This window comes from Vespa crabro, chromosome 25, assembly GCF_910589235.1.
Source record: "Vespa crabro chromosome 25, iyVesCrab1.2, whole genome shotgun sequence".
In the NCBI taxonomy this organism is placed as follows: Eukaryota; Metazoa; Arthropoda; class Insecta; order Hymenoptera; family Vespidae; genus Vespa; species Vespa crabro.
In genome coordinates, this window is record NC_060979.1 from 1,286,328 (window position 1) to 1,313,297 (window position 26,970).

At 24.9% G+C, this 26,970-nt stretch overlaps 1 protein-coding gene across 7 annotated transcripts; it reads right to left on the bottom strand.

The window, feature by feature from the left end:
- Positions 1–3,059: 3,059 nt before the first annotated feature.
- On the bottom strand, positions 3,060–26,605 carry LOC124432412. 7 transcript variants are annotated; one of them, XM_046981371.1, is made up of 8 exons: positions 16,997–20,836; positions 5,594–5,870; positions 4,136–4,602; positions 3,926–4,042; positions 3,725–3,815; positions 3,496–3,641; positions 3,287–3,419; positions 3,060–3,215 (listed from the first exon to the last, which is right to left on the bottom strand). In XM_046981371.1, exons 3-8 carry the CDS (start codon positions 4,261–4,263, stop codon positions 3,165–3,167), a joined length of 666 nt encoding a protein of 221 aa, XP_046837327.1. In that variant the 5' UTR covers positions 4,264–4,602; positions 5,594–5,870; positions 16,997–20,836; the 3' UTR covers positions 3,060–3,164. The 7 variants fall into 7 exon arrangements, 1 of the variants encoding a protein (XP_046837327.1); XR_006944245.1 differs by lacking the exons at positions 3,060–3,215; positions 3,287–3,419; positions 3,496–3,641; ... (2 more) ...; positions 4,136–4,602; positions 5,594–5,870 and adding exons at positions 9,087–9,251; positions 10,824–11,543; positions 14,700–14,753; XR_006944248.1 differs by lacking the exons at positions 3,060–3,215; positions 3,287–3,419; positions 3,496–3,641; ... (2 more) ...; positions 4,136–4,602; positions 5,594–5,870 and adding exons at positions 9,782–10,563; positions 10,824–11,543; positions 14,700–14,753.
- Between the last annotated feature and the right edge of the window lie 365 nt (positions 26,606–26,970).

Consider the following 26,970-nt stretch of genomic DNA (forward strand, 5'->3'; position numbering starts at 1 on the left):
CCTCATTTCATTCTCTCGCAGTATTATTTTGCTTCTCGAAGTTGACGCATTTGTTCGGAAAGAAATGCGAATACTCGACGCGTTAGTATTATTTTATATTGTTTATTATATTTATCAGTGTATAAAAAATCATTACTCATAGGAGAGACAATTCTTGTCTACTTAACATCATATAATATTGCAATACATATGATGATCGGCAAGAGTAAAAAAACTTGAAGAGGATCGAGTTCATTTTTGAAAAGCAATTATTTCGGTAATTATCCTAATTATTCTTATTATTAAAACATTGTTGACTGGCAGTTTTACGCAAAAGTTATCTCATGTCATCGGCTATTATTTCGTAATTAAACGTGAAAGTGAAACAATTCAAATAAATTAAAAATTCTATCGTTTTCGTGATTTAATATCAGTTTCATAAAAGTCTTAATCTTTCGATAAATTATCACTTTTCAATTCATTACAATTTATTTCAACAATCGTTCGGAAATCGTTCGAGTATAATTCATTGAAAAATTCTTCACCGTCAGTTCCGTCATGGTTGAAATTTTTGTAATAGTAAAGTTGTAATAAAAATCTGAAAAGTAACAAAAGTATTTTTTATTTTTTTATTTTATTTTATTTTTTTTTTTTTTTATAATAAAGCGAACGCGTTTAAATACGATAAACAAAGCTTTTGCAATATTTTATACTGTTCCTTTTCACAAATTGAAATAACATAAGTAAACACGATTTGTTAATGTCAATGTTATCTTATATCAATTCTTTGCGAAAATCTTTGCACATTGAGAGAAAAAGTTTTATATTTTTTTACGAGTTCATTATTAGTTCAGTTTTTTTCCTTTTTTTTTTTCGAAAGAGTACTATTATCGTTATCAAGTACATCGTTGTCAAATACAAAATAATAGGGAGGTATTTTTCTATGCTTTCGACTTTTTTTAGTTTTGTTTGTTTAGTTTAGTTTTGTTTTTAGTTTATATATATATATATATATATATATATATATAAGATGCTTATATAATATAAAATATTACATAATTTAATTGATTTATTTACGTATTTGTTATATATCAGGATTCAGAAATACTGTTACCATCAAATAAATGCGATATATAAAATTAATTTTTTTCTAATATCTTTCATTAACAGAGCGAATACTGATTGTACAAATTTTATGAAGTTGACTAATAAAAAAGATATTATTTTTAAAAATTATATTTATTATTGGAATATCGTAAAACGCTCTAAGCTATTGTTCTACGAATTGATCGTAAATATGACAAAAGAATTATTTTTTTGTACGACAGAGTACATCGTTTAAGTAGAAACTGTATATAAGTTTTATTTTCCTTTTAAATTGTGTTTGAAATTATTTTTATCTTATCGCAAGAAACAAAGTAGGGATATATCATATCAATTGATGAACTATTATATTATGGATTAATATCTCTGTTAGTTACACTCTATAGTGTCTTATTATTAACACTTAGCGTTGCACGCGAGTATTGCCTACCAACAACTCCCGGCATATTTTTGGAGCGGAGCGCCTGAGCTAAAGGAAGTCTTATTTTGAGCGGAAAAGATTACACGTCCTTGTGAATCCATTTGATTTTATTTATTTTATAAACATGCATTTTCCTATTGTAAATAAAAGATAAATTAAAAATTTTGTAATTCACCGTGGTGTAATATCTTTGGAAAAAATCTTCCATGTGCATTCTGGGTTTACTTGGGCAAGTGTCACAGTAATCACTTGGTTGACGTCTGTCATCCATTTGTTTCCTTTTAGAGTACACAATGCAATCCCTCTTTGCATCTTTTCTCATTATGTGAATTATTTTCCGTTTAGTCTGATTTCAGAAATTGATGTAGAAACACTTGTTCTATCGTGACAAAAATCTCCTACGAATTGATCGATTAAAATTGTTCTATACTGTAACTGCGTCAATGCTTTCACATTTTTATTGTGCTCTACAGTTTTATAGAGAATGTATGAATTCCCATCACCACTTAAGCGATTTTCTCAAAAAGCAATAACTAGTGGCATATTGATCAGCTCGATCAACTCTACCCATCCTTATTTATCGCTAGCTATAGAAAAAGTCTAAAAATGGTTTAATCGTAATTAATCGTATAGATTTAGCACGTTTTAACTAAAGATAACAATTGCCAAAATCGACGATAACGTAGCATCTTAAGCGTAATCACAATGCTAAAAACATTTTGCTCTACAGCTGGAGCCTTCGGAATTACGGAATAAATGACAAATGTCTCCATAGCGGAGCCAACGAAGCGCTGAGGGTTAATAAAGGAAGGAAATTTCTATTTTAACATCAGGGAATTTTACCAAAATAATAAATCTTTATCTTTCTATCGAGAGTTATATATAGAAATTGATTTCTACTTTACCGACTATCGATAAAAATGTTCCTTTTTTTATCGATTGTTGATAAGTTAATATATTACACATTATTTCCTTGATTCATAGAGTACATATATGTAGGTAAATATTTGGTTGACCGGAAAATAATGTCGCTTTCTTAAATTAAATTCAAACGAATAAATTTTTAACAAGTTTTTATTTTTAATCACAATCAAATATCGACATGCGCAGAAACGACATTACTTTCCGGTCCACCTAATATATGTGTCACGAAATATATATATATAGATAATGCGGCGCGAAAATAAAAATGAAGTAGAATGGTAGAAAAAGTAAGGTGAACTTAAACGAAGAAATATAAATTTGCATTTAAAACATCGATCTAGATCTAAATTTTCAGATATTTTTAGTTGTATGATTGGATCTTATTAACAAAACTCATAAAAATATCCTCTGTTTGTTATCAGTGAAGAAATTAGATCAATTGTAATATGGATATTAAATTTTTTTTTTTTTATAAATATTTTTCGATTTACGTGATAGATATAGACAAGATTTGTGCGAGAGAAGGAAATAATTTTTCTTCTAGTTATTTTCAAAATCCGATTAAATTAAATATCGATTAAATTAACAAAATACTAAAGATATTAAAAAAAAATGAGTCATCACCATCGGATTTACACTATACTTAATATTTTCAATCTATCAAGGAAAAATCATTGTATTTTTATATCCCAAAATATACGAAATATATTATTATCAGTATCTTATTTCGTTAAATTTACAATGAATTGTAAACAATCATAGCGTATGAAAATGATATCCGCATTAACTAAAATGAAAGATTTCTATTAATATAAATTCTCTTTCTGTCATTGTCTATATCAATAAAATATATTTTACCGCGACAAAATGAAGATTGGATAATACAATCACTCCCTTCATAGAAAGATTGCATGGCATTAGGCTCTTCATTATCATAAAGGGTAACATTTTTTGCGTTTTCAACGAAAACGAGTAAAATGGAATTTGACATCTGTAAATATTAATTTATCATTTAATATTCGTGTGAATTAGTCATCGCAATAAAAAAAATTTAAAACAATACCAACAATTTCATAAATATTTTGTTATGATAATCTATTAATTTTTGTCCAAGGTAACAGTAAACATATATTACAAACATAGATCCAATAATATAATTAAACTTTTGTAATACTTCGGTCGTATTTATTGTAAATGAAAGCAACTGAAAGAACTGGAAACAAAATTTTTATCTTTTTAATTTGCTACGATAGAGCAAATATTAGATTTCAAATTTTATGTAAATGAATTACTTACGTAAAGATAATTTATGATAATAAAGAGCAACGACGAGAATACTTCGAATGGATAAATTATCTTATGATATAACTTCATTAAATCGACAAAACTTAAGAGATATGTAATAATAAAAAATATTTATAATTATATTATTATTAATTATTAGCACTTTGATGTATTAATTATAACGAGAAAATGATTGTAAAATTTGATACGAACTCGATTGCATTATCATAAAACTCTATGATATCGACGAGCCATTCATATTCCTGTGCGAATTTACTACGATTGTTGGGATGACTGAAATTACTTTTAAATCCATTTTCTATTTTTGAACTGTGAAAAATAAACATTACTATGAATTATAAAAAAAGAGCTTTAAATTGAAAATATTAATTCCATGATAAATTCTATTAATTAATTACTTACGCGACGATATTGAATAGTGCACAGGCATGCTGTACAATTAATACAAACATAGAATAGTGGGCGATTCCTATAGTAGTTATGATGAATACGAATGCGCATTCAAATAAAAATGTGAAATAGTAATTCATTTGATCTCTCAGAAAATTATTGAGGCAAATTGGCAAGATTAATACAGTTTCGTTTGCAACATTAAAATTATACAGAAGGATACAAATAATGGATGGTAATGTCAAAAAAATAATATACAAATAAAATGTAACTGAAAGATTAGAAGAAAATTATTATGTTATTTAAGTGACATTATAAAATTTTAATAATGTAATAATAAATTTTTCTTTTTTTCTTTTACTTGTGATTATTATTGTACATATTCTGGTTCGAATGGCATTTGTTTTTAAGATTATTAATTCCGATTTGTTCGCCAATTTATTCCAATCGGATTTGATATGATAAAGAATTTTCTTCATCTGAAAGTTTAACGACATAAAGAATTTTTGTAACATATCTTTTTGTCACTTTTATTTCAAAATAAAATATTTGAGCAAAGTACGAACAGTTGTAGCATTCAACAATATGTTATAATAACATGCTGCGAAGCATAAAGAAGGTAAGGTCGTTTCCATCAATTTGACGATCGGAATAACCTTCAGTTCTGACGTGAAGAGTAAATAAATCTAAAGTCCAACAAGTTGTATCTTCATATTTTAATAATCATTCTTTTGAATGGAAATCATTTTCAGATTTGTTCTAATCATAAATTAATATAATCACGTATTAGGATATGTCATACCTGTGAAAATGATCCTACAGCTATTACAAGATTAAGAACACAAATATATATCAATTGTTTTGTCGACATATCATAATGCCAAATGCCAATTAGTTTAAGAAATCTAAAATTGTAAGTATAGTACTTGTTTTCGAAATATTCATTGTTTAGCAAACTCATACTGATGAGCTCTTACGAGTTATTGATTTCAACTGACTTTAACTCCATCCATTTTCCTGCATCAAGTATTCGAATTCGAACGTCTAATAAATTCTTAAAATAACAAATGTAAAAGTACGTGTAAAAAAAATTGTTTCGGTGTGGTCTTTTTTCATATGAATAATTTATATAAAATCTATACCCTCTGATACGTATCTCTCCCTTTTAGATTTATTCTATATAACTGAATGGGTGTTTCTTTCTAGTCATTAAGTAATTATTTGTCATTTTCTTTTTACTTTGTTTCGTTCACCCTTTTGACGAAGGACATGCGCATTTTCTACGGTTTCCCTTCCACATAGATCATGCGCGTTGCGTACAGAGTCCCTTCTCTTTTTTCAGTCTCTCTCAGTATGATTTTGCTTCTCAAAGGTGACGTATTCAGTTCGAAAGAAATTCAAGTGTTCGATGCTTTATTATTATTTCATATTGTTGATTGAATTATGAGTATACAAAAAATGATTACTCACCAGACGGACAATTGTTCTCTCTTTATCACGAAACGACATTGATGATATTATCATACGCACGATGATCGTCACGAGTATTGGAACGTAAAAAAGGATCATCCTCTTTTTTGGTGATATATTATTTTGTACTAGCTAAACATTGTTTGTTTGTATCATTCTTTGCTTATAATAGATAATTTTTGTGCGTTAATATAATCTATCATTTATTTTTCACTTGTTTTGTGATAGTTCCGTTCTTTTATTTTCTTTTTTTTTCACCTTAAGATTATTATTGTGCCTGAGAAAATTTTTTTTTTTTTTTTTACTTTATACATGCATATAGTACGGTATAATAAAATTCATAACTAATTGTAAAAATGATCTTTAGAATTATATTGCAATATAATTGTTGTTCCTAAAATTTTTCTTCTTATATTGTTCCTCTCATTTCTACTAAATAATTATTAAATATTACAATCAGTCAATATTTTTGTTGTCTTTGTTATCTTGAAAGACACAAGGTGTCGTTTGTTGATCGTTGAATATTGTTTAGTACGTAGTTTGCTATTAGTTTATTTTTCTGAATTATATTGTCGAATTATAATTCAACATGCTAAACTATTGTTTTATTAATTGGAAGCAAACATGACAAAGATATTAATTTTCATAATAATAATTGCATGATTTAAGAAAAAGAAAAAAAAACTATATATAAAATTGTTTATATTTCAATTAGTTTGGAAATTCGAATTTATTATGCCTAAATTTATTACTATTTACTCTTGAATATCTATCGATTCATTTGTGGCAATCAATATCTGTAAAATAATTATGCACTGTTTTATCATTAATAGGAGTTGGAGTTTTCTACTTTACCAGTGGAATATAATACTATTTTATAATCGATAATTAATAATAGAAGTTTTTTTTCTATTTTACCGATAGTTGATAAAAAATTGTTCGTTACCAGTTGATGTTAATAAGTTAGTATATTTTACATTATTTTTTAAAAACACTAAGTAATTAAGTATATATGTATTTGTTTTATATACATATATTACAAAATAGTTATTTTCTTTTTAAGTAAAATTAATTTGAATTATATATAATATTTATGTGAAAATGACGTGATTTTTTGAAAATTGCTTTCTTTTTTCAAAATGAACTATTTTTTTTTTTTTATATTGTTATGCATTTATTATCATTTTGTTGTTATAGACATAATTCATAATATTTTCGTTACATTACTCGTTTAGTAATGTAAAATCAATAGCATATACATTATTATTTACGTAGATTCTTATTTATTTCTTTATGATTTTATGGAACGTAAATTTGATATAATTTGTTACGTATAAATAAACGTATTTCTTTCTTAATTTAAATACTAATATTTAAAATTGATCAATACTGATTATATTAAATTATGTTCTTCATTTAAATGTTAGAATTAAAGTTATTTTATTATTTATTTATCAAACCGATATATTTATAGATCGTATGATATAAGATATATTGAGTTTTTTGCCTACCTTTTTTCTTTTTTTTTTTTACTTTTCAATTAATTAATTATTTATAACAATTTCTTTTTTAATCGAATGTATTTATCATCGATGCGACAAAATTTGATTTTTAATGCCTCAATTTTGACGAAATTGTCTATATAAATATTTTGCAATAAATTATTAATGACAAATGCTCGACAACGAAATTTTGTTTGATGTTTTCACGAGTTTTAATTCTGAAGATATTTGCATTAAAAAAAAAATGCATTTAAGAAATGAAGTTAATTTATTAATTAGTTTTTTTCATTTAAAAAATTAAAATACTATTAGCACTATATTATTTTCTATGAATGAATACATTGAAACACATTGATCTAGAAATTTACATGAACTAGCTGATCGTAGTATACACTTTACTACTACTCGTAATTACGTGACGATTCCCGCCATGTGCTTCGATGCCTATAAATGAAGAATTTCAAAAGAACGTATCTTCTGAAAGAAAAGTTGTAGAGATTTGAAATAAAATTCATTTGAAAGTGAATATTATCTTCATTTTATCTATCAGATTAGATATTATCGATACGATAGAATCGATTTAGATTTATTAATTATAAGGGTATGTTTAATTCATAATAAGGGTATCTTCATAAATGAAAAATAAAGTTTTAAAATGCGTTCTCTTGAAAATTAATTTTTCAATATATTAAAATAAACGAACGAAAATGTCTATAATATAACGGATGATCTTTTTATAAGTTCAAATGCAACATTATCATTTTTTCTCATAGTTTTATTATTTTATCTTTCTTTTTATTATTCACTTCGTATACAATATGATATAATATAATTCTTTTTTTTTTATATATTCACAATACATTTTTATAATAAATATAATATTTTTTGGTACATTATAATTTTAGTAAAATTTTATATTAGAAGGATCAATCGCAATTATCTCGACCTTGACATACATTGATCAATGTCACACTGTCCCATGTATCGATCGAAAGATCCAAGTCTATATATGTTTTCACAAATTTTATATAATTTTTATATTAAAAAATTTCATATTTAATAATATTCATTATTATAATATTAAATTAATAAAATTAAATTATATTACCATTGATAATAATTTAATAATTTTTATTAATTAATAATTAAATGTATATGCTTAGCTGGTTAATATAAAAAAAAAGAAAAAAAAGAAGAATTCAATACTTTGAAATTATAAATGTTTTTTTTTTTTTTTTTTTTTTTTTTAATTTTAATTATAACAAGATATTGTAATTATTATCTCTTCTATTATTTGTTCTATCAAAAATATATACTAACACTTACGATAGTATACTAACAACGAGGATTATTATTTTATAACATTTTAAATGTATAAATAATAGGAATAACAGTACGATTTTACTTTACATAATCAGAATTGATCGTGATTATAGTGATCGTTTGGATAAAAAAATTTAAAAAAAAGAAAGAAAAAGAAACAAACACATATGAGATTAGAAAATTCATGAAGGATAAAATAAATTTTCGATTATAATTTGTTTTTTTTTTTTTTTTTTTTTTTTTTTTTTTTTAAAGGAATTTTAGTTTCATTTCATTTAACGTACATAAATCATTACGTCGGAGTTAACAAAATTGTCATTTAAATTATCGAAAAAATGTGATAAATATTCGTACGAGAGAGAAGAAAAAAGTATTGATTAATATAAACGATTAAGATAGGAGAGAAGATCTCTACGTTCGCGTTTATATTTACGTTTATATATAGTTTTGAGAAAATAGAAAAATGATGGAAGCACCATTAGAAACATTGTTCACATGAATTTTTTATACAAACGAAATATATTCTTATAAATAGTTAATCGAACGTTAAAAATATTTAGTACGTGACATATTTATTTATTTATTTATTTATTTATTTATTTATTTATTCATTTTCTTTTTTTTTTCTATGATCGAAGTATTATATATTTGTAAATGATGGAAGAGCATTTGTATTTAAAAAAAATTCTTTATTGAGAAATTGTTAAGAGGATGACCCGATATCAGATTTTCTTTCTTCAATTTGTTGTAAAATGTCCTTGTAATGTAGCCATTGTAATGCATTTTTATATATGTAATAGTAAATATTAGTAATTTGAATTTCGTAGTTGGATCTAAAACATATACGAATAAGCGTTAATTGTGTATATATATATATATATATTTTTTTTTTTTTATTTTTATTCAATTTTTTATTTCAGAAAAATATTTTCCTATTGAATGGAATCGATTGGACGATAGATTCGATTATTTGTTATTTCTGAAATGAATGCGATTCGTCCATTTGCAAAGTTATTACGTCAAACAAATTTCTAAGTATATTATTTACGTTTACATATTTTGATACTTCATTTGTGCAATTAAAATTGATTTGATATGTTAAGAATTATTTAAAATTCATTATGGAATTAAAATTAATTTGAAATATTAAAAAATTGACATGAAATATTATGAATTATTTAAAATTGATTGTGCAATTAAAATTGATATGAAATTTTCAAAAAGTTATTTAACATTTATTTATACAATTAAAATTGATTTGAAATTTTAAAAATAAATCTAAATTTATTTGTTGAATTATTTACCTCATTATTAATTTATTACTCGTATTTATATATTCGTTTAAAAAAAAAAAAAAAATAAATAAATAAATAATATTTATATGAATTTAAGAAACTATAGCAATTTCAATAGTTTTCATCAAACTTCATTTTTTTTCTCTCTCTTTTAATTCCAAACAACGAATATATTAATAATATTAATATAATTTTTAATATAACATAATTAATATAATATTAATAATAATGAATATTGATATAATATTTTTTTAAATTCCTAAACACGATATCGAAATGCAATATTATTTTTTATTTACAGTATTCAACTTTTGAAAATTATACGTATTAACCAGTATGTATGATTTTATTTTAGACAATCAGAATCGATCGTGATCGTAGTAATCATTTGAATGAATATAAAGATTAAAAAAAAAAAAGAAAAAAAAAAAGAAAGAAAAAGAAGTCGGTCCGTAAATTGTTTTTAATAAATAAATAATAATATTATATTGTTGTTAATAAATAATAATATTATAATATTATAATTTCTACATAGGTATATAATTTTTACAAATATATTTCTCTCCATGTTGATTAACTTTACGATGTATTGAAGTTATAAAAAAAAAAAAAAAAAAAAAAAAAAAAAACAGAAAGAAATGGATCATCAATTATATTGGATATATTTAAATTTGAACGCTAAATTCATTTCATTCATTGCAAGATGATGTATCGATCCCTTTTGTCTCGATCTCGATTTCTGTCCAATAAATTTTTCAGAATAAGTATACACGTTACTTAAAGTGTATATTCGAATGTTCTATTATTTATTGATTATTATACCGCGTTAAAAGCTGTATCTGCGTAAAACCTGTATCAAACGTGTCTTTCGTATGAAATTAATCATACTTATGATAAATAAATTATTATTAGGCAAATCATTGTCTAAAAAATTAATCCTATATAATGAATATCATTTAAAGTGAAGTAATCAATAGAAACAAAGTGACAAGTGAAAACAAAGTATTTCAGAGTTGAATGAAAATAAGAAAATAAAATATAGAAATTATATCAGAATTAAAAAAGAAAAAAGAGAGAAGAAAAAAGAAAAAAAAAAAAGAAGAAACTTACCAAATCGTCGATACTCGGTGCATTTAAATATTCCCTTTCTTTTCTTTTCGAATGTATCAAAAGATAAATGCAACTAATGCCGAGTTATCATCTTAACAATTTCTCAATGACAAATAATTTCATCAATGATTTCCTTCCATTGATCGTAAATATTCTTCGATTATGGTAAAATTTTTAAAATGATGCCTGAACCCGATCGAAGTTCCTGACTGATCGATTACATATCGATAAGTATATATTTTTTTGATGTTAATAAATTCTCGTATCGTTTTCCATGACGGTCACTTATTCTCCGTCAGTTTTTAACAGGACTTCTATCATTTCAAAATAGAAATTAAATCGATTTAAAAACATAAACGTTATACATAAACGTAGAGATCTTCTTTATATATTTTCATTTTAATCGTTGATTTTGATCGTTCTGAACTGTATTTTTCTTTTTTTATCTTTTTCACACGTATACCTTCATTTTATCTCGATAATTAAATTGACAATTTTATTAAATCAACGTAAGGATCCACGTTGTAGATTATAATCGAAAAATTTGTATTATATTTCATAGATTTTCTAATCTCATGATGTCTTTGATATTTTTTTTTTTCTTTTTTTTTCTTTTATCTTTATCTTTATATTCGAACAATTACAAAATCACGATCGATTTTAATTATGTAAAATGTATTCCTGCTAGCTGTTACGCCTGTTTATTGTACATCCGTAATGCTGTAAATTAGAAAGTTTTGTGATTAAAAAGTCAATGATCTTTATGAGATTAATTGGGGGGAACAAAAATAAAAATAAATAAATAACGAAAATAATCTGACCGTATCTAAGTGTATATATGTGTGTGTGTATGTGTGTGCGCGCTCGTGTGTGTGTAAATTAAGAAACGTGATCTATTTATAGATTTTTTTATTTTATAGATTATTCTGTAATTAGAGATATTTATATACTCATAGAGATCTTTAATTACAGAACTTTATATGTGTATGTATGTGTGTATGTGGTTAAAAAATGCAAGGGTGACCTTGAACAAATTCTTATTATAATTTATATGTATATTATATATATATATAGTGAAATATAATAAATTATATATATATTGAAATAATATATATATAGAGTAATATCGGGTATTAAAAAAAAAAAAAAAAAGGAAAAAAAAAAATAAATAAATAAAAAAAAAAGAAACAAATCATTTGTTTAGGTAAGTAGCACATTTGCTTCTTATTGTTTTCTCTCACTTTTATATTCTTTTTTTTCTTTTTTTTTTCGATTTACTGATTCGCAATTCGAATATTTTTTTTTTTTTCCAACAAAACGTAAGCACGATCGTTCAAATTCTCTTTATTACTTTTCACGTTTGTTTTTGTTCATTTTTTCTTTTATTCACACGAATAAATTTCAATAGGGTCGTATGGGTTCTTTTTTCTATTTTTTTTTCTTTTTTTTTTTATTTAAATTTTATGGTGAAAAATACGTCTCCCTTTCTTTTTGTTTTATTTTCTTTTTGTCTAGATTATACAATTCCATCTTTCCTTCATTATTTATCATTCTCCAATTAAATCAAAAACGACGAGAGATTATTTCAATAATAATTATACTCTATAAATGTCGAACATTTGATTAATCGATCGTGATTTGATTAATCGATTGAAAATTTTTAATGACAAATTCGAAAAAAAGTACAGTGATCAATAAGAAGAAGAGGAAGGAAAAGATGATGAAAAAAAAAATAAAAACGAATTTTTTTAAAGCAAGGTCATCGCGCGATTAGATTTATTTTGTTTTATTATTTTTTTACTTTTTCAATTTTTTCTTTTTTTTTTTTTGTTACACCTAATCCCATTTCAAATGTCTTATCCATAATTGGCATTTATAATGATAAATGCAATTAATATAATAAAATAGTGTGTATGAGTAAAATGCAATAAAATAAATAAAAGGATCGCAATAATTATTATAATTATTATCTTCATTATCTTTCACATAATTTCGTACATTTGATATCAATTGTAATCCTAGAGATAATCGCTGATAAGAGAATATATAAAGAGAGAGAGAGAGAGAGAGAGAGAGAGAGAGAGAGAAAGAGAGAGGATACTTATTATTCATAAAGTTAATTTATATCTACTATATACAAATATCTAAAGACTATATAATATCTAATTTAGTTTTAATATGCCAGTCAAATTTGTTGATTTCCATTTGATAAAATTTTTAATTTTAAAACATTTTTAACAGTGCAAATTATACTAAATTATACATATCAAACAATTATATATATTTTCTTAACAATTATTTATTTACCCTTTATAATCGACGAGCTATTTTGATTATCGTTTTATTTTTTAATTTTATAATAATTAATAAATATAATATTTAATAATAATAATTTTTTAATCGTATTTGATTATCGTTTTATTTTTTTATTTTTTCATATTCTTTTTTATTTATTTATTTACTTTTTCTTTTTCTTTTTCATTGTACTTTGCAGTGAGGATAAATCAAAACAAAAAAAAAAAAAATTCGACGAAACATTCGCTGTACTCGTTTATATTGATATTTTGAATATTTTCTTTCATTGTTGTAATAAAATATATTATAATATTTTAAGAATAATAAAAACACATTTCCCTTTACAATTTAATTATCGTAATAATTAGCTCTAAATGTTGATTCATATGGAGTAAAACAGATCATCATTAGAATTACACAGTAACTCTAATAGTAATAAATTCTAATTTTTGTTAATTCAATCAAATTATAGTATTAATTAACAATTTAGATTAGTTCTTTTTTCTTTTTGGCGTAACTTTGTTAAAAATTCTCAAACATATTTGATAAGATTTAAATCACAAAAAAAAAATTTGTTTATCCACAGTCTACCCTTTACATTTGAATTTTCGTAAACTAGAGTTAATATATATATATATATATATATATTTTTTTTTTTCATATGTAACGCATTATAATTATGATATAATTTTTTCTTTCTTTCTTTTCTTTTCTTTTCTTTTTTTTTCTAATAAATATACAAATTTTCTTCATCTTCAGATATAATATTCTCATTTTTTATCTTTTCTCTTTCTCGCTGTCAAGTATAATGCAAGATGTTGCACGAACGAAGTTCATATTTGTAATGAACTATAAATTCATGCGGAAACGTTTGGCCTTTTTTCATTTTTTCGTTTATCATTCGGTGCATCAAATCAAACGTAACGATTCGAAACACATAATATAAAAATTCATAATCGAGATCTCGTTGATTTCATGATTTTTGAGACTTGGAAATGAAAAGAAAAAGAAAAGAAAAGAAAAAAAAATACAACAAAAAAGATTCATACATATGCATGTAAAATGATATGAAATTTTTGATTACTTAGTCAGCAAAATTCAATTTTTCATTCGTAAAATTTTATTCTTTAGTAGATAAATATACTTGATGCGTAAGAAATTTTGTAAATTTTATCATATAATTTGAGAGAACATTGAACAAAATTTTTTTCCACTTTTTCTCATACCGATATATTTGTCTTGAAAAATAAAATAAGTTGTGATTCGTGAAAAATTAGAGAATTAATAAAAATTTGATGATTTTTAGATATATCGGGAAAATATTGACAAAATTGAAATAAAAAAGAGATAAAAAGACGAGAGATAAGCTGAAGAATAATCTTAAGAAAAAAAAAAGCTTAAAAATAAAAAGAATAATAACAATAAATTAATTGTAAATAAATTGAGAATAATTAATATAATTAAGATGAATAGTTAAGAATAATAAGCTTAAGAAAATAAACTTAATTACAATATTATTTAATCAATACAATATTGACATTTTAATAATTTTCTATTTCTACAGAAAGTTTGGATACTAACTTGGAGTTTTGTCCTGAGATTGACATTTCGCTGCAGAGGTTACGTGTAAACAAACTGGAAATTGGAAAATATATTTTTATACAAATAAAACGTCAACTCGTAATGTGGTATTATCCGTTTTTCAATTTATATTATTCCTTTCTTGAAAAATAAAAAAAAATGTTAAACAATATCAAGATAAATCTATTTAATACAAGTATCATAAATTGATTATTGATAACTTGATAATATTTCTTATAGTATTGACATCAATATCAAATAATAAATATCGTAATATTAAAACTACGATACCGGAATTATAGCGAAGAATATAAAAATTTAAAAGAATGTAAAAATTGTTTGTAAATATGAAAATGGAATAAAGATGAATATACGAAAGGAAAAAAATATTCCATTTATTCTGCATTTATTCAAATCTGTGATATATCATTTATATAATTATCATGATATAGTGTAATTTTTTTTTTTTTTATTTCATCAGCGATTTATTAAAAAATTCATAAGACAGACATTGGCAAAAAGAAATTGATTTTTATAAATATAAGATACGCAGTAATTTTATTGGATTGATCATGTTGAAATTACATTTTATCTAATTTGATGATCCATTACTTTAAAATATTTATCGAAATAATACAAATATTATAATGTTATCATAATATTGGTATTTCAAGCATTCGATCTTATTTCTTTTTGAGATAAAAATAAAATATATGATATATTGTTGTTATTTTTTAATACCGATTAGATATTTGAATTCAATTAAGAAATTATTACTTGTATTTTAATAAACATTATTTCTGTCATAGAAAAATCTAGAACAAATATATTATAAAAAACCTGCAAAATAGTAATATTTCTTTCTATAATTCTATTGGAGTCATGAATGGTTAAAAAATCATTAAGTTAGATACTTAATCAACGTATCAAATTTTCGAGCCAGATAATCATGAAAAAATAAATAACTAGCAAATATATAATTCCAAACACATTAGCAGCTTTCTATATTACTAGATTAAAGTTCTGTTACAGTTATAGTGTATATATAAAATATATAAACAAAATATAAAACAAAATACATAGCAGTATATACGGAGAATTTCTGTCGAAAGAGAAAAAGAAATATTCGAAAGATTGCATAGTTTCTATTTAAATTGAATAATTAAAGATAATCGTAATTAAAAATAACTACTTTGTAATACACTTAATGTAAATGTACATATGACATTTATTAAACCATTTTCTTATATCGAAAAAATAAAACATTACCTTACGAAAATCAAAAAGCCAAGAACAAAAAATTATCTACAGATACAACGTAGGTAGATAATCTTCTTTATGCTAATAATTCCCGATGAAAAAGTAGAAATCTATTTCAACGAAAAAATCTCTTGATGGTAAATTAGAAAACTATTCCATTAAAAAATCTACTAATGGTAAAGTTATCAACTATTATTGATAAAATAATGGCCCATACAAATGTTAATAGGGGCCAATATATCGATAAATATAAGTTTGTATAATCTCACGTTATATTTAAGCATAAGAAATAACACACTTTAGTCGAATAATTATTAATCACAACACAATTGATATACTAAATTAAACACGTACGCATTTTTTCTGATTCGTATATTTCACATTTCAAAAAATAACTTTTTTGTCACGATTGCGTTCATATAAAAAAAAATTCCATAAAAATTATTAAATTACAAGAATATAATTTGAAGAGATCACATTTTCTTAAGTAAGTAACATAAAAATCATGCGATAAATATTCGTTGTGTTGGCTGACATTTATTTTTACGGATGTACACGTGTAACAAACACGTGCTTGGCGGTCAACAAACGTTGATTCGCTTTCCAGTTGCTTCGGAAAAATATTGATTAATTGGAGCAGACAAAGTTTATTTGATTGGTGCGACAAAGGATTAGAGAGGGAAACGTCAATGGAAGAATCCTCCAAGACGACACGAAATGTAGACAAAGAATATTATTTTAACCAGCTACGAATTTTATTACACCGTATTCAGCAAACCGTGAATATATCATTTTTTCATTATTAATATATACAAAAATACATATATGAATCAATAAATATACGAGTAAATATTTATAGAAAAGCTAAAATAGAAATATTTTGACAACGGTAATATTCGGAATAAAGACAATGGTTTATTTACTCTCAATGTATGAAGATTTTAAAAAAGAGCAGAGATAAGAGAACATTGATAATGACTAATAATGTCTACACATTGATAAGAATAGTGAAGAAACAATACGAAATAATTACTTACTTCTTTCGTTATTCTACTTGTACCGATTATAATGCCGTCGTTAATATTAGCAATATTACTTGATATTAAGAAGTCTATAATTGCCACGTTCACGAGGAATCATTTATTATATACTCAATTAACAATAAGTAAATAAGAATAATATTATGGTAACACATCAAGCACTCAGATGTCTTTCCTTCGAGAAGTAAAATCATACTGCAAGAGAATGAAAAGGGGAAGTGCCTGTGGACGCAATGCGCATGTCTATCGTGGAAGGGAAAAAATTATCGACCATGTAAGGAGCAAATGACAAATAATAACTTAATAGCTAGAAAGAAACATCTGTTTAGTTATACACGTATAATTGGATTAAAATGAGAGAAACGTATAACAAGCTATAGACATTATATGAATTTTTTTTATGAAAGAAAAACTTTCTACCAGTCGATACAATTTAGAGAAAAGTACTATTACTACTTTATCATTTAAAACATATATTTAAAAGGGTACTTAGAATTCTTGATGTAAAAAACGGCGTAGGGATGAATTCAGTCGAAGTCAATAAGTCATAGGAGTTATTAGGATGATTGTGCAAGACGAGCTGTATTTGGAAAACGAGTACTATAATTACAATATTCGATTCTTAAAATTAGTTGGCATTTCGCCTTATGAAACATCGTCGTGTAATATGATTCACGTTTGTTTATTCAATTTTATAATAGCAGTATCATCATCTTTACATGTAAATCTCATTCTGATACATAATTATACTAACATGTGATAAGAACGAGTTAACTTGAAAATAAGTTCAGTTTACAACACTGATTATTAAAATATAAATAACATCTGCTTATGCTTCAGCTTTTTCTGCTTTTCACATCAGAGATGAAAGTAGATCCTATTATGAAAATATTGGAAACGACTTTGCCTTCTCTAAGCTTCACATTGTGTTATTACAATTTATTGTCGAAAGTTACAGTCGTTTGTATTTTATAAATATTTCATTTAAATCATAAATTGTTAAACAAACAAGAATAGAATATATATTAATACTTTCAGATAAAGAAACTTCTGCTTCGTATAAAAACCGATTGGAATAGTATGACATCCAAGCCTGAATTAATGATATTAAAAAATTATTCTAATCGTAGCAGACAATGTACAATAATAATAGCAAGTAAAAAAACACGAAAATAATGATAAACTACATTACTGAAGTGACTATATAAGATTATCAGAATTAAATTAAGATAACGTTTTATTATTTCAGTTGCCTTTTATTTGTATATTGTGATTTTAATGTTTCCATCCATGATACGTGTTATTTCGAATATTTTTGGTGGACTGGATGTAACTGAATTAGTATTACCAGTTTCTATTCAGTACTTTTTGCAAGATCAAGTGCATTACTATTTCGCTCTGTTTAACGAATATGCAATCCTAATGGTCTTAAGTACGATAGGAATAACACACTTTTCCATATTTGTATCATTTGTCCAGCATGCCTGCGCTCTGTTCAATATCGTTGCGTAAGTAATCCTTTCGGACGATATATTATGAAATGTATATAAATATCTTTTGATAAACAATAGAAAATATTTTTCGATCATAAAGATTTCTTTTCTTTTATATTATAACTTACATTGTATTTTTTTCATGCAGATGGAAGATAGAGGAAGAATATAAAAAGAATTCGCATAATTTCTATCATGCAGGCAATTATGACAAAGAATATAAGTCGATCATCGACATCATAGAATACTATGATAATGCCATTTAGTTCGTATATAATTTTACAAAATTGTACTTAATACTATTTATCCGCTCAGATAATAATTTTGAATAATATTATTATATATCTTTTTTCTTTATTTTTTGTTTTGTTTGTATTTCTTTTCGTTCTTCAAGTTTCGTTGATTTAATAAAGCAGTTTCATGAGAGAATTTATATGACCGAGATATTTTTCATGGTATTATTTATTATCATAAATTATATTTACGTAAGTAACGTTATTTTTCGTTTTAAAAAAAAGTGAAAAGAAAGAAGAAATTATTCTGATTTTAATATATCTTTTATTGTGATATTGAATGTTCACGGACTATTTTTTTTAGTTATTTCAAATACTTTCTTTTACGGTTAATATGAGCGACATATTACAAAAGGCTAATTATATCTTTGGATCTATGTTTGTAATATATGTTTATCATTACCTTGGACAAAAATTAATAGATCATCACACCGAAATATATATAAAATTGTTGGTATTATGCAAAGCATATTTTAATTAGATCATTAATTCAATCGGATATTACTGATGAATTAATCTTTACAGATGCCAAATTCCCTTTTATTTATTATCATTGAAAACACAAAAAATGTTACTATTCTTGATAATGAAGAGCATGATGCCATGTAATCTTTCTGTTAAAAGAATGATTGTACTATCCCATGATCTTTTTGCTACGGTAAAATATATTCTAATGATATGGAATATGATAATGAACAAATTTTTTTATTAATCATTATCTTTTATTCTAGTCTATGAGAGCATCATTTTCATACGCAATGATATTTTATAATTCGGGTTAAATTTTAACCGAATAAAGGATCGGTAAATACATGCCAACTGAGTTTGCTTTGTACAAAGGCGATGAACAATCACTTTATAATTGGAATGTATTACAGATAATAACAGAAACTAAAAAGGATTTCTCTTAATAAGAAGTATCTATTGTCTAATTTTATATTAGGAGTAAATTATATGTTGCTATGATTATTCCTATTTATTGTACATTTCAGTCTTTCATTCATTTCTTACTATATAGAGAATGACAAGTTATTTCATGAAGAATGTTTAATTCAATTTGCAATTCAATTAGTCCAATGTATTGGGCTTAGAAAAATATACATTATCTATGCAAGTGAAAGTTTAAAAAACTCTGCCATTTTGGTATATTGAAAATGCTCAACGAATGCTCGATTAATTTATCCTTAGGATAAAAAACATCCTTCAATTTTTTTTGTCGTTTCTAAATATGAATCCATCCTAGCAACTACCCAACATTTTATCGATCAAAAATAATTTAATCACAACTCCAATTCCACTAATTGGAAGAATGACTGGGCAATCGTTAAATTTTTGAATACGCCTGAATTTTTCGAAATTGTCGACTAATGATTTCTCGGACTTGTATCCCGCAGACTATTCCATTTCGACGTCTTTTGTCTTGACGACTATTATTTCTAATTCTTCTGATCGACTTGCAAATATAAACGACAAAAACTTTTATTTTCGTCTGACATTTTGTTCGTTGTTTTCTTTTTATTTCCCTCTTTCTTCACTATCGCACGAGGTGTTGTTTCTGTTCTATATAACTTTTCAATCGTTATTGAAATTATATTAATTGTAATTAAATGGTTTACACTAATTACTGGAATTACACTAATTACTGGATAATTCTTTTTAATTCAATGCCCGACATTGTAAGTCCATCGTTAATGCGACGAGTCGCGAGCGTGTTTTAAAATAATTGAACACTTACGCATATATTATATTCAATTTTATTATATATTATATATATTACAGTGTATTTTCTTTTTTATTTTTTTTTTAATCTATTATTATCTTTGTTTAATGTATGTTCTTAATTTTCTTAATTATTTTCTTTTTTAATTTTTAAGCATTTCTATACTTATCTATTACTTTTTACATTAGGTTTTATATAACTTAGGATTTCTTGTTCGATCGCAATATTTCAAATAAATATCCATGTTGTTTATGATATATAATAACACCTCGTGTAATATCATATGCTATGAAGGCCAGTGAATTATATATATTCAACAAGCATTTTTAACGCATATTTACATTGAAAAAAAAAAAGAAAAAAATAAATGATACTGATCACTTAAAGTGGAAACGTATTTAAAAAAAAATATGGATCGAATGAAAAGATTTGTTTTATTATCAAACGATCACACTAATAAGTAATAATTTTGATAAAAATATATGTATTGTGGAAGCAGTATTGTCCGTGATCATTAATTATTCTTTATAATTAAAAAGTCGTGGTAATTAATTCAACATGTAAAATGCAAGCAATTATATTGCTACTGCGATTCAGAATATTAACGAAATGATCGAGTGCATAAAATATGCAGAAAAAGCAGAGATGAGACTGCAATATATTTATGCTGTGTACGAGTGTGATTTGTAATATATATATGATGAAATTTATGACGCTTGGAGTCACCATACATTAGCAACAAAAATTTGCAACAATAATTTTCATCCAAAATTCAATAGCTTTCAATCAATATAAAATCAAAGTATCATTGATCTTCATTTAAGACAAAGATTTTATGATCAATTCAAGAAGACGTATGTCTCTTTTTTTTTCTATACATGAAGATTCTTCATTAAACATTTCGAGTAATAGGAGAACGATTAAAGTATATTTTGGACTAATTTTATTTATTTTTTTTTGCGCAGAACATATTGTCATAATAAAGAATTTCAATCTAAAAAAAAAATATTTATTGGGAAAAAATATACTTTTTGGAAAAAGTTATCTTTTGATACAATCTTAAACCCTTTCAATTTATTAAGAAAAAATGAGTTGCCCTAATGTATTTGATATCGGATAACTCAAAAATGTGCTCGAAAAATGTTTCCTTAACAACGAATGAAATAATAGAAGTCTATTTTTATTTCGATAAGATCCTTGTACATATGTGTCTTATTTAGTTATTTGTATTTTTATATTACCGCAATACGAATGAGACATAAAATTTAATAGAACAAAATGAAAAATGATAAAAGTAAATTAAATTAATCTGAGAAGATTATTTCGAAGAGATTACTATTGTTAATGTCATTCATTGTAATCATTGGTCGTGTTAAACTTTGTTTCGTTTATAAATACATGCATATATATATGTGTGTGTGTCTGCGTATTTCTATACTTATATTATACAAGATAAATGAAGTATAATATTTATTTAGAAATGATTCTCATCGTATTGTCCTTATCTTATTGACACTAATTTCAAAATTAAAATCGATGACATCACACGTAACGTGTACCGAAGAGATTATTTGAATATTATTCTTACATATTCTTATTTGAATATTAAAGTCTGAGAATTTATTGATAATACAAGAAACAAAAACAAACAAGACAGGTCAGATATTTTTCTAATAATATAAATAATTAATTTATAACGTTTAATAATTATACAATACATGTAGAATAATGATATGTAATAATTTATAAATAATAATATAAAATATATTTTGGATATAATAACATATGATAATTTCTTTATATCAATTATACAGGATTGTTTTTTTTTCTTAATAGGTATATAAATAATACTCACAATCATACAAATTTACTACAAATTTCCATTTTGTAGACGACAAAAGCAGATGTTGTTCGTATGATTCTTACTATTGCATTGAAGTATAATGTCAGGTACAAGCAGATGGCTTCTCTCCCTCAACGTGCAATTATCTTACCCCATTTAGGTAAGTAACCGTATACAACGGTTCATGACTCGAAACTAAAAGCATTAAAGTTGGAATTTTTATAGTCTTCATGAAATTCAGGACCATACAGCTTTCGAATACAAAAAGAAAAGAGAAGTAAATGAAAGAATAGAAATTTTATTATTATCACGCCAATATACAAGTTGATATTATGTTCAATTATAGAGTTTTTAATTTTTTACTAATTTTGAACTATTCATTTCAAATATCAATGTAAATGAAGGCGATACATTGTCGTTCAAAAATTTGGATTCAGTAAGGTTTTCATCGAAGTCTACGGTATCGTTCAAAACACAAAAAAATAAAGGTCCAAAATCAAACATATGTCTATTATTTATTTTTCTAATATTAAATAAGTCATTGGATAAGTACCAATTTTGAAAGTATATCAAACACTACTATATTTACGAAATTGTACGAAAAAAATTGTCTTCTTATACCTATCACGACCTCGGTCACATTTAATATGGACGCCCTTAAGAAAGGAGATTTTTGACAAAACACTTATACTATGGCACAACGTATGAATTATGATTATCCTTTTTTTCTTCTCAGTTGCTAAGTTCGAAGTCACCGAATGGAATGCAGAACTGATAAAATGATTCAATGTTAGATTTTTCCACAAAAGCCTTGAAAATTCGAAAAGTAGGTTCGAATGTCATTGTCCTCGATAATCAAACAACGGAATTACGTAAATGATAAGAATAAAAATACTTTCGCCATATTCTACGAGATTGGAGAACCGTTTTAATGGGATCCTATAAGATGGGTATCCTAATTGCAAAATAATACATTTCTATCAATGAAAAACAATTGAGGATTTTCTTCTATTAATTTTTCGAACAGTTTGTGCTATCTATCAATCACAAACTGCCATCTGATTATAGAAAATATACTGAGTACTTTCGAGATATTGTGAATTATGTTATATATTTTGAGTAAACTTGAACAAAAATATAAATTTATTGAGAATTGCACACATCATCTTACGCTGTGTAAGAAGATATTCATAGAAAAACTAATGAAACTTAAAGTAAAAAGTAAAACAGGTGTGGTTACTTTAAGAATCGGAAAAAGAAAATCATTTAGAAGAGGAAAAACAAGATGATACCCGAAGATAATAATGGGATAGACGTAGTAACTTTAAGAAATACGAATAAAGAAACTCTATGATCAGATGTTAGGAAGAGAATGGATGAATACCAGAGAAAAGATTAAATTTTGCGATTAGAGTTTTACAAAACATAGAAGAACTTGAATACAAGTAAATGAAATGTTGATAATCCATTCAGAATGTAAAAAGACACAATCTTGAAGAATTTATTGCAACTAATATGTAAAAAATACAAAATCTGCATAATGTAAATTAACTTTTAAAGAATGTGATTAATGCTAAGGATATAAATTGATGAATATAATAATCACAAGAGATATTTCACCAATAACTGTGAGTACTATGAACCAATGCAATATATTGAATATATATTTACTTTGGATTGATTCTATTAAAACCACAGGTCATTTAAATTCATAATTACTTTTCTCAGAATATTTATTTCTACTGTACAGATATTATATTTTCATCATCGTATTAATATCCGAAGCGTTCGATTTTTTGTTTTTTCTTCTTTATTGGGATAGCAATAAAAATGCGGTATTTTGTAGAAATTTTCAGTGCAACTTGATATACGGTTTCGCTGTATTTATTGATATATATAATTATAATAATCATCAATTCTGATATGAGAAATAATACCGGGATCGTTATAATATGAAAACCGGTAAAATTGTAATTTATATTTGTATTGCTTTATTCGAGATAATAATGAGAAAGAAAAATATTTATCAAATAAGTAATAAACACATAATAGGAGAAGCTCTTTATATTATTAAACTGAAGTATTTTATGTTATGTTTCTACCAATAAAATATTGTGAAAGCATATCAATGCACAGAGACAATTCATTTCGAAAGAAAAAAATATTCTAAAGATTGTTTCGATTCTATCTAATTCGCATACTTATACATAATCGTATTAAAATATAACTATCTTACAATAATCATAATATATACTTGTAACACTTACTACATTTCTTTCTTAAGTCAAATGTAATACATGAAAATAGGAAGAAAAGCCGATAACAAAAAATTCTCTATCGATCCACGGTAAGAAACAATTTTATTTGTGCTAGTAACTCCCGATGTAAAAGTAGAAATCTATTTCACAGAAAAATCTTTTGATGATAAAGTAGAAAACTATTCCACCAAAAAATCTTTTAAAGGTAATTTAATCAAACATTTTTGTTAAAATAATGGTCAATACAGATGTTAATAGGTGCCAATATATCGATAGTTAAGTTGGTATAATCTCACGTTATATTCAAGTATAAGAAATACAACATTTTAGTTGAATAATTATTAATCGCAACACCATTGATATAATATATTGAACACGTATCCTCTTTTTCTGATTCGTATGTTTCACATTTCAAGGAATAACTCTTTTGTCACGATTGCGTTCATATAAAAAAAAATTGCATAAAATGTATTAAATTACAAGAATATAATTTGAAGAAATCACATTTTCTTAAGTAAGTAACATAAAAATCATGCGATAAATATTCGTTGTGTTGGCTGACATTTATCTTTACAGATGTACACGTGTAACAAACATGTGCTTGGCGGTCAACAAACGTTGATTCGCTTACCAGTTGCTTCGGAAAAATATTGATTAATTGGAGCAGACAAAGTTTATTTGATTGGTGCGACAAAGGATTAGAGAGGGAAACGTCAATGGAAGAATCCTCCAAGACGACACGAAATGTAGACAAAGAATATTATTTTAACCAGCTACGAATTTTATTACACCGTATTCAGCAAACCGTGAATATATCATTTTTTCATTATTAATATATACAAAAATACATATATGAATCAATAAATATACGAGTAAATATTTATAGAAAAGCTGAAATAGAAATTTTTTGACAACGGTAATATTCGGAATAAAGACAATGGTTTATTTACTCACAATGCATGAAGATTTAAAAAAAGAGCAGAGATAAAAGAACATTGATAATGTCTAATAATGTCTACACATTGATAAGGATAGTGAAGAAACAATACGAAATAATTACTTACTTGTTTCGTTATACTACTTGTGCAGATTATAATGCCGAAGTTAATATTAGCAATATTGATAATTAATTTAGGAAGTATATAATTGCACGTTCACGTGGAATCATTTATTATATACTCAATTAACAATAAGTAAATAAGAATAAAATTATGGTAACACATCAAGCACTCAGATGTCTTTCCTTCGAGAAGTAAAATCATACTGCGAGAGAATGAAAAGGGGAAGTGCCTGCGGACGCAATGCGCATGTCTATCGTGGAAGGGAAAGAATTATCGACCATATAATTAGTAAATGATAAATAATATCTTAATAGGTAAAAATACACTTCTGTATAGTTATAGACGTATAATTGGACTAAAAGGAGGGAAATTTTAAAAATGTATTTAGAAGGATACTTAGAATTCTTCATGTAAAAAATGCCATTGGGTTGAAGTCAGTCGAAGTTAATAAGTCATATGAGTTACTAGGATGTTTCTGCAAGAGGAGCTGTATTTCGTAAACGAGTACTATACTTACAATATTCAATTCTTAAAATTAGTTGGTATTTCGTCTTATGAAACATCGTCGTTTCATGTGATTCACGTTTATTTATTCAATATCATAATAGCAGTAGCATCATTTGCACAAGTAAGTCCCATTCTGACACATAATTATACTAACATGTTATTAGAACCAAATAGCTCGAAGATGAGTTCAAATAATAAAACTGATTTTTAAAATACAAATAACAGCTGCTTATGCTACAGATTTTTCGCCTTTTCACATCAGAGATGAAAGTAGATCCTATTATGAAAATATTGGAAACGACTTTGCCTACTCTTTGCTTCACATTGTGTTATTACAATTTATTGTCGAAAGTTACAGTCGTATGTATTTTATATATATTTCATTTAAATCATAAATTGTTGATAATTCAAGAATGGAATATATATTAATACTTTCAGATAAAGAGACTTTTGCTACGTATTAAAAATGATTGGAATGGTATGACATCTAAGCAGGAATTAGTAATATTAAAAAATTATGCTAATCGTAGCAGACAATGTACAATAATAATCGCAAGTAAAAAAACATGAAGAGAATATACAACTACATTACTAAAGTGATTGTATAAGATTATGCTCATTAAATTAAGATAAGATTTTATTATTTCAGTTGCCTTTTATTTGTATATTATGATTTTAATGTTTCCATCCGTGATAAGTGTTATTTTGCATACCTTTGGTGCACTGGATGTAACAGAATTAGTATTACCAGTTTCTATTGACTACTTTTCGCAATATCAGCTGCATTTCTATTTCG